We start from the raw sequence: 14,226 nt of genomic DNA, 5'->3' as shown, positions 1-14,226 counted from the left end.
TGACGTATTTCTGTAAATTCTTATGGAACTCAAGAGGTCAAACTACTGCTTACGATTATCGTTTAGGATTATCTGTAATATTATCTGCTGATGTTTTAAACCCATTCTGCAATGCATACCTACTTATGACAATAGCATATTTATGACAGCTCTTCATCTTTTATTAACCCTTAGTAGACTACATGCTGAAGTAATTTTCCAACCTTACTGTGAACATTGACTTCCAGTTTTAAACACACCCATGTAACTCTTGCACACACCCCTCCTTAAAAAGTTATAATGTTATGACACAAACCAACAAAAGCCAGGAAACTGAGCACCATTCTTTCCTTAAGCCATTGTGTATTTTTTCTTTGCAAGCACTTGAATTAAGGACAGGGTTTCAGCCTCAAAATTTGTATTTCCTGTTTTTTGTGGTTTATATCACAGCTCTTACATTATTTAAACATTTCTCAATATTAGGTAGTCGGTTTGTTTAGTAGGTGAAGAAAAAAAAGATCTTGGAGGAAACTTGCCCCTTCAATGTTCCCAAGGGAATGATAATGGGAGGATGCAGAGCATAAAGCAGTGGTGTGAATAGCTTCTCTGAAAGTTGCTGCTCTGAAGGCAGGTTTACAGAGTGCACAGAAGGATTAGGCTATGAACCACTCACCTTTTTCCCAGTCACTACCAGGGTATAGCCATCATCTGCTAATGAATTCGTGACAACGACTTGTGGAGAGACGGGGTGGGAGTCTAGCTGAAAGCTGACATGTGGAGCTGTGGGTTCTGAACGGGAAACCACTATCTAAGAAAGAGAGAAATTGGGAAAATCAGCAGGCAGTGTGTGACACAAATACATGCTGCTTAGCAGTCTCACGTTCCTACCACTTCTCTGCTTGCATTAATTACTGTGCATTACATTGCATAATATTTTGCATAATGTTCCATCATGATCTGATTAAAGCGCTATAAAATCTACTTTATTTAACACAGCAAAATCATGGCTGTTGGAGAAGCCTCAAAACACATCATATTTATTCAAATATGAAGGAGTCATTGCATGTTTTCTAGTCCTTTAATTTCACATATTTATAAATCAACCATAAAAAATAAAGATGTGACATTTAGTCAGTCCTGTACACTTAAGAAAGCAGAATTTTATCTACAATGTCTATTTAAAAGAATCTTAAAACTTCAGGCCTTCAAAAGCCAAAGGTATTTCTATTTATTTTAACTTTGGTCCTTCAGTTTGAAAAGTAAACTTCACCCTGTGTCAACAATATCTGGTATTGACGCACCTGAGGCCATTACAGTGCAAAACTATGGCAGGCGCAGGTTGTGGCTGTGAGCAGTGCCACGGAGCCACACGGAGCTCCATGCCCAGAACTGGCAAGGGGGCTGTTGCTGCAGACCAGATCCTTGCAAGACATGGCTGGGCACCCCGAGGTCTGGCTCCTGCTGATTTCCGCAGGAGTCAGGTGCTCAGGACAGAGCACTTCTTAAATGACAGGGATTGCTGGAGGCTTCTTTGGAAGATGCTCCAAAACAGGAGCCTAATTCAGCTGTCCTGAAGCCCCTTTGCAAGAGCCCTTTCTCTCTCTCTCTCTCTCTCTTTTTAGGAGATCTTAGAGAGATTAGTCACACCGGTATGAAATTCCCCCACTAGTCATCTCTCTGCATCTTGAGTTACCTAAATACTTCTGAGAATTCGGGCCTATTCCTGCAAACACACGCTTAACTTTACTACTGTAACTTTGTTGGCTTTAATGGGATGAGTCATGGCTGTTAAGCAGAGGCATAAAGCATCTGCAGATTGGGGTGGATATTCGATAGCGAGATTTTATAGGCTGGGGCCTGCAATCCATAAGTATGTGCGCCCAAATGTGATAGCATCAGGCAACAAAGGCAGAGGATTGTTTACATGAAGGAAGATCATGTTCATGTTTCAAAAGCTGCATCATGTGTAGTTTACTTAAGGAATTTAGATAATCAACATTTGCTGAGAAGTTGAGATTCAATGGGATTCATTATTTAAAAGGATTGAAGCCATTCTGGAAATAACTTGTATGTCAAATGTTTAATTTTTTACTATAATGAAGCTTTTCTTCTGACTCCGAAGGCAACATCAGAACAGCTAGGACATTGACTTACACGATTTCACTGGCTTTTCGCACTGCCAAGGTCTTTCAACAAAATGGCTGACTCCAAAACTAGACTTAGAGATGCTGTAATTACAGCTGATGTTTTGTTGTAATTCAAGACTTAAATAAAATATATGACCAGTCAATTCACAGCAAAACCTGCTTCATATCCCAGAGATATTTACAGTTTGGGGTTACAAGAGGCTTTTTTATTAATAAATGAAACTGACTTTGTTGAAGACTTTGTTATGGGTTTGTTTCACAGTACAGAAGGGGCACCTTTTAGAAATCAATAAGGTCTGATCATTTTTGGTGACATAGAAGTATGGTCTCCGACTCAGTGTTTTAGGACGTAAGCTCTGTTTTTATATTCAGGACAATGAAAAATAGAATGGACTACAAAGCAGCATGAAAAAGCTTGATTGATGTTGGCATTATGGGGAGAGGTAGCACCACAGCTGCAAATACCTTTTTCGTTGATCATTAGCCATGTCTCATCTGGAATACCCACTGCTATAAAATGCTAAGAATTCTTTTCTATCATTAATCCAGTCTCCCTCTTATTGCCAAGCATTCTTTCTGATTGAGCCACAGTGTTAACCCTTTAAACACATCTGTGTTGCAACCTCACAGCAATACATGAAAATTTGGATCCCATCTCTACAATCTTGGAAAATTTATTCTGTACTTTAAACACTGACTGACCTTTATTTTACTGAGGCTGGTAGTCAAATCACCTGCTCAAAGCCCAGCTGAACAGACTTTGACCTCATGACATACAACGAGCTCAAATTACACTTCCTAACTCATTTGGGACTACAGAATAAAAGTTTGAAGTTTGCCAAGAACTAATCTACCAGCCTACAGTGCTGCCATAACAGATACTAGATGCAAAAATGTTCTTTTTGGTCTATATAACTGTGTGGTTTTTGTATGCATCAACCCAGTCCTTGAAATTCTATCTTACTCTTATCCAACATAATCCTGAAGAAAAAGGCAATTTGAAGACAGCTTCCACAACAGGAAGAAGAGGCTACTTAGGACTCCAGTGTTGCTCTCAGAAATCTCTGATTTTTATTGCTTGGGACTGGGCTGGTATGTGTACAGCGTGGCCTTAATCTACCGTGGACACACCACTATACAGGGGCTACTTCTACCACGGAAATCATTCAGTACTACAGAAGGATTTCTCTTTACAAAGACTATAAAGTGCTGGTTTCAAGTTTTGGGTGTCTTTTTTCTGGGGAGGGGGATGTTGTTGGTTTTTATTTTACATTTTAATAATTAATTTAATAACCAAATATTTCTCCAGAGCATAAGAGAAATGAAAGTGTATCTACATTCCTGCACTCAAGCAGTTAGGAGAGAAGGAAGGTCTTGTACTGATAAATAATTGACTAAAAGAGAACAAACAGACATTAGCAGTAAATGGTGAGTCCTTGCAATAGTGAAAAGTCACTAGAGGTGACTTCTGGGATCCATACTGCTCAGCATACCCACAAATGAGTTGGAGAAGAGGTTGAGCAGTCCAGTGACAAAGTTTTCTGACGATCTGGAGGTATTCAAGGTGATAAGGATGAGGACAGACTATGAAGGATGGCAGAAGGACTTTACAAGACAGCGTGTCAAGGCAATAAAATAGCAGGTGTAATACAACAAAGATGATGAATTTAAAGCAGTATATGATAGATAGTTCCATGAAAACATCATCTCCCTGCTCAGCAGCAGTCAACAAACCCAAATTAAACCAAGAATTATTAGAAAAGGATTAGAGAACAAATCAGAAAATGTCCTGATGTCATAGAAATTCATGGCTTGCCCAAACCTTGAATTCTCTGTGCAGTTCTTGTTGTCTCATGACAAAAAGAGTTATGTTAAAATGGTAAAAGTTTCAGAGAAGGGTAACAAAGATGATCAAAAGGCTGTGTTGAACAACGATGAAGTAGGGCAGGTGTGGAAATGCTATGAAAAAGGCATTCAGAACCATGAGTGGGTAGAGAGTGACCATTTACTCTCTTCTAATACAAGTACTAAACACCATCAAAGGACAGAAGTGAGAGTCAGGTTCAAAGCAAACAGAAGAGCAAGACTTCCCAGCAATATGTGATGACCTGCGGGACTCCTTGCCAAAGGATGTGAATGCAAGAGGAAGAAACATTCAAAGGGAAACTCCACAGGTATGTGGACAGAGCTGAACAGACAAATCCCAGTAGCTCAGGGAATCCCCAGAATGGAAAACAGTTGAAGACTTGAAGCAGAAGGTATTACCTATGCTCCCTGGGTGCTTAGGCATCCACTTGTCCCCACTGCTGGAGACAGAGCACTGAACTGGATGGACCCTTCATTTAAACCCCTCTGGGTCTTCTGATGTTCTTACAAGTAACCATTCCTAGAAACACATTCCTTATCAGTAGCTACAACCCCAGACAACCTTCTCAAAGCAAACACAAAGTTTGTGTCTCTAAGAGAAAACCAAAAAAGTATGTGGTCTTTCAGCATAGCTCAAAGTTCTTTCATTAAAATAACGGCCAACAGTTGATTAATAAATGAATATATTAATTAATATATCCTTTATACTGGAAGACAGTGATCACTTAGGCCCATGAACATTAAAATAATTCATTTAAATATTATTTCATTGCCATTAGCTAGTATTAATGTTAAGTAAGAAGACTTGACTCTAGGTTCGTTTATGCATAATATGGCAAATTAAAACTGTAATGACTTGAGTTGAAAAACAGCATGCAACAGCTTCTTTTAAAAATCATTCTGATGCTCAGCTCTGCTAGTCAGCAGGATTGAATTACAAATGTTACTGTCTACATGTTGAAATATCTTCTGCAAAAATGAGAGGCTTTCTAAAAGCAATCCCATCTAAGTATCATACTGTTATTTTTTCCCCTAGATGTCTGGCAGGTGTAGGCCATTATCCAGCAGAGATAGGCTCAGGGTTAACTTTATTGTGTAACGCCTCAGATGCCCTGGGATATACAGTGTAGCCTTGCAAAAAGCACATATGTAGCTCTCTAAACGCTGTATATCATTCTAATCCATGGAGAGTATAATGGATCTCCTCTGAGGAATGTAAGCTTTTCTACTCAAACTGACTAATAAAACATGTGTGCTCTGAAAACAGTTATTTGGCACAAGGTGCTAATTTTTATTTTACTATATGGATTTTGCATTATGCAATAACTGATACTTTTTTTAGTAGTATCAGTATTTATTTTAGTATCAGTAAGCATCAGAATGCACTAAGGTACATTCTTTATCACAGAAAGAACTGCTATATAAAACTGTTAAAAGTTGAGCTATAGATAAGAAAATATTACTTATCAAGAGTTTGCCACAGTTTTATGTTGGTTTAAAAATGATAAAGAGGGAAAGATTGCAACTATTCACATTCCTACAAATGCATGTGTGCAATTTGCATTTAGCCTTAACTAGGTCAGGCTGCCAGTACTGCAAAGCCATGTGAATTGCTGGACCACCGAGGCAGGACAGCAGCAGGCACTGAGGACCTTTGCAATGACTCCATGGGCATCCCATCACTCCTTCTTCAGACTCTCTTAGGTTTAAGGTCTGTGCTGATGTCACTCTTGATCTCTTCGCACTTGGTTCCAGCATGGTCTGCCACTTGCACTGGTGGGTCTTGTAATGACATTTGTCTCGTGGGACAGAAACGAGATCAAAAGAAGTTTGATCAGTCTGTAGGTGGAAATGGCTTCCAGTATACCATGGTATAAACTGGATTTGAATGACCATGCAGAAAGATGCAAAGCTCTGTACTTCCTTGCTCTGTGGCAACTCATTTTGCTGATTGGCACCATGGCTTTGAGCCTCGATAAGGCCTTTGCCACTTCACTGTTTGCAAGAGGAGAGCAATGCCGAGGGCTTGGCTCTCACTGAATTCTAGGACAAATTTTTTCAAGCTTTGATTGCAGTTACAAATAAAAAGCAGATGTGATTATTTTTGTCTATACTAATTTCTGTAGCATGCATTATGTTCCCTGGCATGTAATCTATGAAAGCAGCTATGACACATGCTAATTTCTCTTTTTTCAGGGAAATGAGATGTGTGTTAAAGTTGTGATGGTGGTGTTTGTTTTTAATCAGAAGTATTTCTGGGAAATGAGCGTGCTTATCAAGTGTTCTGTCTAATTGGATGTGAAAGACAACCGGTTCATGCTTAGTGTGTGAAAATTCCCCAAACCATTGATCTGTGAGGCCCCCATCCCTACTCCCCATCAGATACAATCAGGGACACCAAATGTAATGATAAGGCAGCAGGTTAAGGAAAACCCAAAGGAAGCTCTTCACTATTCAAAGCAGAATTAAATTATTGATGTCATTGTCATGGTGTACCACGGAGGAGAAAACAACAAATAATTTCAAAAAATGGTAAGAAAGAGCAATGGAAAAGAAGTCCATAAAGGAACAGTAAATGCCAGATATGGGTGCAATTTCCAGCTTAGGGAATCTCTGGGTCACTGAGTGCCAGAAGCAGGACGGTACTGGGAGAGGTATCACTGCATGCTTTTACTCACTTCATACCTCACCTTTATTCACCTATGCCCCTGCCGGAGACAGAAAACTCAAGGGCTCCTTGAACCTTTATTCTAACCCCATGCATCATTTTTTTAGCTAAAAAATATGGTTAAAAATACAGGGATATAATGGGTCCCTAGAATACGGTTTATTATTATTATGTATTGTTTCATGTCTAACAAGTGCAGAGAGGCCCCGAGAAGGGTGAGTGTCCTGTTGCGTGACGTGCTGCACTCCAACGATCGGGGCCATCATGCTTTGCTTCTTGTGCCTCAAGCCATTTTCAGTCCAGAATCTGTTCAGACATGACAGTCTGTGACCATGTTTTGCTAACACTCAGCTTCTCAGCTAGAGCTGGCTCATGTCCAGCTAGATTGGACAGGACAGCAGCCAGCATGTGGCTGACTGCATCTCCAGGCACATATATGCCCATGGGAAGACCCTTTCCTTACCTCCAGAAGCAACAGCATGGATGTCCTACTGCCCCATGAAGATGAGAGGGTGCATAGGGGGGCTCCTCACTCCACATACAGCCCAGTGTTGCCCCACTGTGCACTAAGTTTCACTGGTAGTCAGAAGAACGAGATGGCCCTGCTGCCAAAATTGCACCTAAAGAGAGTGGTTGCCCGTAGTAGTTGTAAAATGTACAGTGAAAACTTCTCTATCTCTCTCTTTCTCATGAAGGTCACCAAGAAGCAGTTCATCTGTTTGGGCTTTACCTTGGTGAGGCAGTTTTCTGCTTCCAAGCATAGCATCATGCCAAAAACCAGCCTCTGTGTACATCAAGGGGATTGGTCTCTTGCTCATTGTTAAGGGCAGACCAAATGTAAGCTTTTCAGAATAAACCTTGTAAAACTTTCCCATATCCTACTCTCCCCAGAGCTATCAGAAAGATTTTCCCTTCCTGTAGAACGTAATGCTTTTCTTTATCACTCAAAAGTCACTCTCTGAAATAATACCAAGTTCCAGGCAGGAAAAAAATAATTCACCTTGGAACTGAGCAAAAATAGAAGACATTTTATCTCAGTATATAATCAGTGTTTTTTTGACAAACTTTAATTTCCCAAAATAGTGGCTGGTAATGAAAGTATCTTTTCGAGTTGTGAGTCATATTCTCAGCACAGCTCCTTTGGCTTAAGCAGAGTAAGGCTGTTTTACACCAGCTGAAAATCTGATTCCTCAACTATAGCAGTGTGACTGGCTGCTGTTTTCTAATCAAATAACCACTGTGAAATACTTGATTCACTTTGCACCCAACAGCTGTACTTTCAGCCTGTGTTCTCAGTCACACTCCGAAAACAAGCACAATAAGAAAGGCCGAAACAGCTGCAACTTCTCAACAGGAAAAAAAATGAGGGGAAAAAAAGCTTGTTGTCAGGCTCTAGCTTAGGAAGGAAGTAAAACCATTTTTCTTTTCCGTCTCATGCATGTCAGCTGTCTTAGAAAAATTATTACTGCTCTGTTTTGTAATAGAAACTCTACAATATTTGGTAAACTACGAACTCCAATCTATTCATGGCCAAATAGAGATTTAACATTTCTGATGCAGCCAAAACATGCTCAGTATGTCATTGGGCTGCAATTACTCTCCAGGAGAGCTTTGGAATTCACCTCCTGGCCCCAATTATCCTCTTAAAAGGCCTCATGAATCTTCTATATTTGGACCATCCAGATCAATTTTATTTTAGATTTAGATTTTGGCTGAAAAAAAAAACATTTAGTGAAGGAGGCTGCTAGTTCCTTTCCAGTATTAGTGCCTTCCAGAGCTGTTTAACTGAATAATTACATTTAATCAAACTAAAAGCATAAGCAGAAAACAACAGGTGAGTATTCCACATTTGGATAAAACATACCTGTTTTTGCATTCTGAGTATTTTTGGCTCCTCAGACAACTTTTTTAAATAAGTGAAATAGAGGCTATATTCTGAGTTGCATCATTAGCACAATTTTGATGGGTAATGCCACAAGCTTCTGTGGCATCACTTGTAAAGATGGGAACTATTAATTATGCTACATCTCTAAATACATCAAAATCCCAGAATCAGGAAGCTATCATCTACAGAAGGAAAAACTTGGTTCTCAGAAACTACGTTAAACCTTCTGCTGGCTTTTGCAGCAATGCTGTGCTATAGTCATGTGGTAAAGAGACAAAAATGGATGGGGATGGAAATAGGCAGAGATGAGGGGGCAGCAGGAAGGCAGAAAGTGATGAACAAAAGAAAGTGCACATGGAGATGAAAGGACAAGAAAAAGAAAAGGAAAACAAGAAGGAGAATCAAGTGGTTGGCTGCTGATCAAGTATAAGCATTTATAATGGGAGAATATGAAAAACATTTTTCAAATAAACTTCTCTCAGGTTGAGTATCAGTAGCTTGCTGCTGCACCTACCTGCTTCCACAACGCAGGCTTGGAGCTTCAGTTCAATTTGAGTTGCTTGATCACTATGTTCTAAACCTTTTTTCCCCACAAAATGTTTCATAACAATTAAAGGAAACCCGAAAATAACACAGAAAAATGTGAATTAAATGTTCATTATTTCCACTAAGCTGTTTCATATTTGGGCACTTCAGTGTGCAGTTCTCAGAGACAGAGGTACTGTATTACTATTTCTTTTAATCTCATGGATGACTGCAAGTGCTGAAATTTATGTCACAAACCAAATTGTCTAAATATGGTAAGGTCTGGTATTTCAAAGAGGATACAAGATGAACTGGATTCACTAGAAAGGCTGAGCTGGTTTTCTAATTTTAGAAACCTATATATGAATATTTTTTTCTTTTGCTTTTCAATAGTTGGCATGAAAATAGATTCTCAAGACATTAACACAATATAACCAGTTCTAAAACAGGTTCCCTGACAGGTAGAATTTTGCAACTAATTTTCTCTGAAAACATAACTGTCTTTGAAGGGATACAGTCAACTCTGAATTGCTACAAGTTACAAGGGGGCTGCAGAAGAAAATTCAATATTTGCATGTACAAAGAGCTAAAAATATGAGTGCAAATGACTGAGCAAAAGTGAGGTACATAATAAGTGAAAAAATGAGGATTCTTTGCAATATGTTCCAGTACATTTGTGAATGAAATTAAAAAGAACATTACATTTCTTTGCTAATAAATGTGTGGAAGTGTTTGGGGATATCTTTTTGATAAATTAAGTCATTGTTAGATTATCCTGATTTTTTTAACCCATTTTAAATCAGTAATGGTCATTTAATAGCTCAGTTTTTAATGATCTCCATCTCATTGCAGTTAATAGCTATATTTCCATAGAAACACTGCAAATCTGCTTTAGCTAGGCATTTACTAATGAACATGTTTGAAAGCACTTCCTAGATAACTATTAGTGAAAAAAAAAGGAAAATAAAAGATTTAATGTAAGTGAACATTGAATTCTGTAAAAAGGCTGTGTCTGCTGTATCCTACAGACCTAGTATCTCTTCCAAGATCAATTAAAGGCAAAAAAAAAAGCCCTAACCCTTTTATTCGGAGGTAATGTCATTAACAGTAGTCAGTATGCTTGTTCTCCTGCTGGTTGGACCAAACCCTCCAAGAAAGAGCTCCTACTTACTACAATATGAGCCCAATGCTGACTTCCCCTGTAGCTCAAGGCAGTCTAATTCAATGATGAGAATATTTCTGCTAATGGCAATGTGCAGTTTACACAATAGCCTTTCTTTTGATCTGCCACTGCATCTGGAATGGGAAAAGTATTCTGGAAATATTTTAATTGTTCCTTGAGTTGGGCAAACGTCTGAATGAAGTGTGTGGTGCAGGACTTGAATGAATAATTTAAAGAATGTTACAAATAGAAATAATGCTGCTTTGTGCTTTCCACCAAACCTCCCTAAAAGCTTTGTGACAGCCCAGAAGAAATGCTGCAAGTAAGACAGTAGTTGTTATTAACTGTATTTTGTAGATAAGGAAATGGTTTCAGAAAGGTTAAACAAATTGCTTGTGTTTGCTGTGCGAACCAGTATCTACATTTAAGTACAGAGCATAGGTTGCTCCTGTGCTCGAGTGTTGCTCTTAGCATTTGCCTTTCCTGTGCTGAAGACAAACTGCAGCTTGAAGTTACCAAGGTTATCGTGGGAAGTTCAGGTAAAACTGGCAAGGTTGTCACTGCACATTTTGTTGAATTCCTATCTTTTAGGGAGAAAGCAAGACATGATTTTCTCCAATTTTTAATCTGTCCTTCATGGTAAATCACTTTGACCTGCTTCCCTGTAGGAGCATTACGGATTTTGCATTATGGGGCAGGTTCTGTGTCCAGTCTGTGCAGAAGACAGATGTGGAGGATTCCCCTTGTCCAGAAAGTGTGCATATACTGGGGACAATATATAACCCTACTTACTGCAGGTGCTAATGACAGAGGATGAGGGGAAGGGAGAGAAGGAAAGGAAGGTTTATTTTTATGAAAAGTTACATGTGCCCAAGTATTTCCTAATGGAAGGTTATGGGAAATGGGAAAACTGGAAGGGCTCAAGCAACTGATGGCCTCCTCATCAGGTTTCAGTTAATGATGGTTGGGGGACAACTTCGATGACTCTCTGCAGTCTACAGAGCAAGAAGGGCCAAAGACTGACAGTACTTCGGGAAGCCCACTAGAAGACAAATAATACTGGCAGACTGAAAGGACTCAGGTTCTTGGGTGCAAGAGGGATCCAGGGTGAGATGCATGTCCAGGTTGGACTCAGTGGCAGCTGGGGAAGCCAAGCTCTCCAAGGTGGCCATTGCAGGATGACAGTGCTAGAAACAAGATGGGTGAATAGAGGGGGATCCTTGGTCCCTTCAAAGTATTTTGTCTGCTGGTGTTCGATTTTGACTGCCAAGATTTTAAATGACTGTTGGCTCTATGGGTGAGATTTATTTCGTTAGTCACCTACAAGGAAGTCACGTAGTACAATCTGCCTGTCTAGATTAGTTATCTACTCAGTGAAGGGAGACAAACTTCTCAGAAGGGTGATTTACCATTTATTATGGAAAACTTGCGTTAGGTCAGGAAGAACTGCTATCCAGAAGAAGAGTGAGAGGTGAGTGAGCAGAGCCTGAAAATCTCAGATGCACTTGGAGAAACTTAAAAGTAGGTGGAGGAGGAGCTAATCTCAATTCTACAGCTGTGAGGCATAGACTACGGGTACATTAGCAAGTAATTTGGTGCCAAAGCAGCACATCAGTATATAGAAACAACTAATGCTGAGGCTCCTGCTTCTACATTATCAGCTGTCTTGGCATTTTACATTGAACTAGGTTTCATCTAATCCTCTAGACCAAATGACCATATGAAGTGTGTATCTGAAGCATTCTGAGGAATCAGTCACTGTTTTGGACCTTTCTGCCCCAGCTGGGGTTGGAGTATATTTGGTGTGTATCCAAGACAGAGCTTTCATTTTATTTTCCTTTGAAATAAATCAAGTTTGTATGGATCAAAACTGCTCTGTGAACCGAGCCAGCTGGACTCAGTGGAGATCATGGTAGAATTTGCCATGAAATCATTGCTCCAAACTACAAGGCCCATGCAAACACTTAAAATGCTGAACACTCTATTAGGCACTTGGTTTATATTCCAGAAGCTCTATTTTACTCAGGAATTTCAATTTTCTAATGCCCTGTTAAACTGTGGTAATACTGCTCCTCACTTTTCACCATCCTGCTAAACTCCCATATGTTTCTTTATTGTGAAGGTGTCATAGTGGTATTTACCTGCATGAAGCGGCCCTCTGAAGTTCCCAGATTAGCAATGGTGAGGTTCCCTTTGGTGAAGACAGATATTGATGTTAACAGGACACTGTTGAACTGGCCCATGAACAAGTCAACCCTCTGCAAAGGAGTCGTAACTTCTAAGCGATATTCATCATCTTGTGCTCTGCAAGACGAAGCATTTCTTGAAAAAGCCTGTTAGAAAATGAAGTACAGATGAGTACTGTCTTTATGAGTAGGAACAGATCTTTGTCAGAGTGAAGTCATTTAGCACAAATGCATTTGACTAAAAAAGTATTTTAAAACATTTCAAACTTAATGGCTTCATCAGTTATGATGTTCCATGAGGAAGGCAACGACTTCTTAATCTTATGAGAATGCTTCTTTTAACTTTATTTTATCCTGTCTGTAGGGAATAAGACATAGGGTCTTCATTTAACCAGATGATATGTGTACAAACACATATATCAAGGTATCCTTTCTCTTAGTGACTTCTGTAATGCTGCTTCTCCAAGGGTCTCAGAATTCTTTGACTACAGAGCTTGCCTCCTAACACATCAGCTTCTAAAACAGTGATTCCTAGAAAATGATTCAGTAAAAAGTTGCGAGTTTTCAAAACTTTTTTTTGCATTAAAATAGCAATTTCCAGTGTTCTTCACCTTCTATTCTCTTTTCATCACCTTTTCAGTGATAAGACAGAAAAGGGGAGAAAAAGATGGGAGGAAGAGAAAAGGGAGATAAGCCAGGAAAAATGTGTTTCTGACTGTATATTTAAGTGAAACTATTGGGAAGCCAGCTTTTTATAATTACTCAGGCTGTTGTATTGATCATCTATGGCTCATGTATTATTTTGTCCAATCTCTGTATGTCTTGTGTGTACTATAATAGTTGCTGCATTTGCAGGATTTTATCTTTCAGTCTGGGAATAGAGATTACATGTTATTAATTTTCATTGGAAAAATTCTTGAACAATACACTTTAAGTTATCTCTAGAGAAGAATATAACCTGCTGTCCTGACAATTCAATAGTAATCTATTAACTGATAATTCCATTACTATTGATAGTACATCATCTGTTCTGGTGAGATCATAACTGGGAACCCCCTGAAGGATCTCTAACCAGTTTACATTTGGAAGTCATCTAGCATGTTCCCACTGTGACGCACTTTATGAATAAACATGTATAAAGCATCTTATGGAGGCTTCCTCTGTTGAAATCAATAGAGAGCTTTGTTTTTCCTATTTTTATTGATTTGTTGTTGTTACAAACATATTTTAAAAAATATTTTTAAAAGCTTGAATTTAACCTTTTAAAGACAGTCAGGGTTTTTCCACTAAATTTCATAGATCTGGATCACACTCTTTAGGAACATGCAGGAATAATATTTTGTTTTCTTATTTTCTAGATTCAGCTGGTTTTTCCTCAAAGTACTATGAGAAAGCAAGCAATGAACCAAGAATCTCTTGCTAGCTTAAGCCTGGTGAATTCTGGAAAAAAACCCAAGGCATTGAAAATGCTATTAACAAAATGTTCAACATGATAGCTCAGTGCTTTGCTGTTGAATTGCGGAGCAACAGCACTGGCAGGTGAAGTTTTCTGTGCTCCCTAGGAGTTGCAGACAGCAGCAGTGCCAGCTTTTCTCCAGGTGCCCCATTAATTTACTCTATCATTTAGGTAAAAACATGTGTAAGACTCAGCAAGAGCAACTGAAAACTCTGTGCACTGCCTAATGATACAGCAAGAAGGCTTCTAGATTAAATCTGATACAGCAGTGACTTAACAGTTTGGTTATCCACATGCTGAAGTGTTTGCTGTGTTAGTTTTGGTATTAACTGTTAATGTACGGTGTGTTCTG

At 39.1% G+C, this 14,226-nt stretch overlaps 1 protein-coding gene across 1 annotated transcript in view; it reads right to left on the bottom strand.

Annotated features, from left to right (window-relative positions):
• Positions 1 to 14,226, bottom strand: part of MET (MET proto-oncogene, receptor tyrosine kinase) — a 69,472-nt gene that overhangs the window by 41,758 nt on the left and 13,488 nt on the right. The window contains exons 2-3 of the mRNA XM_010186169.1: positions 12,374 to 12,565; positions 653 to 787 (exon numbers count right to left, since the gene is read on the bottom strand). Of these exons, the coding sequence (XP_010184471.1) occupies positions 653 to 787; positions 12,374 to 12,565 (327 nt within the window). The remainder of the gene's footprint in view (positions 1 to 652; positions 788 to 12,373; positions 12,566 to 14,226) is intronic.

Source organism: Mesitornis unicolor, unplaced genomic scaffold (assembly GCF_000695765.1).
Source record: "Mesitornis unicolor isolate BGI_N332 unplaced genomic scaffold, ASM69576v1 scaffold42756, whole genome shotgun sequence".
Lineage (NCBI taxonomy): Eukaryota > Metazoa > Chordata > Aves > Mesitornithiformes > Mesitornithidae > Mesitornis > Mesitornis unicolor.
Note: the sequence above shows the minus strand (reverse complement) of the source record. Positions and strands in the feature narration are given on the sequence as shown.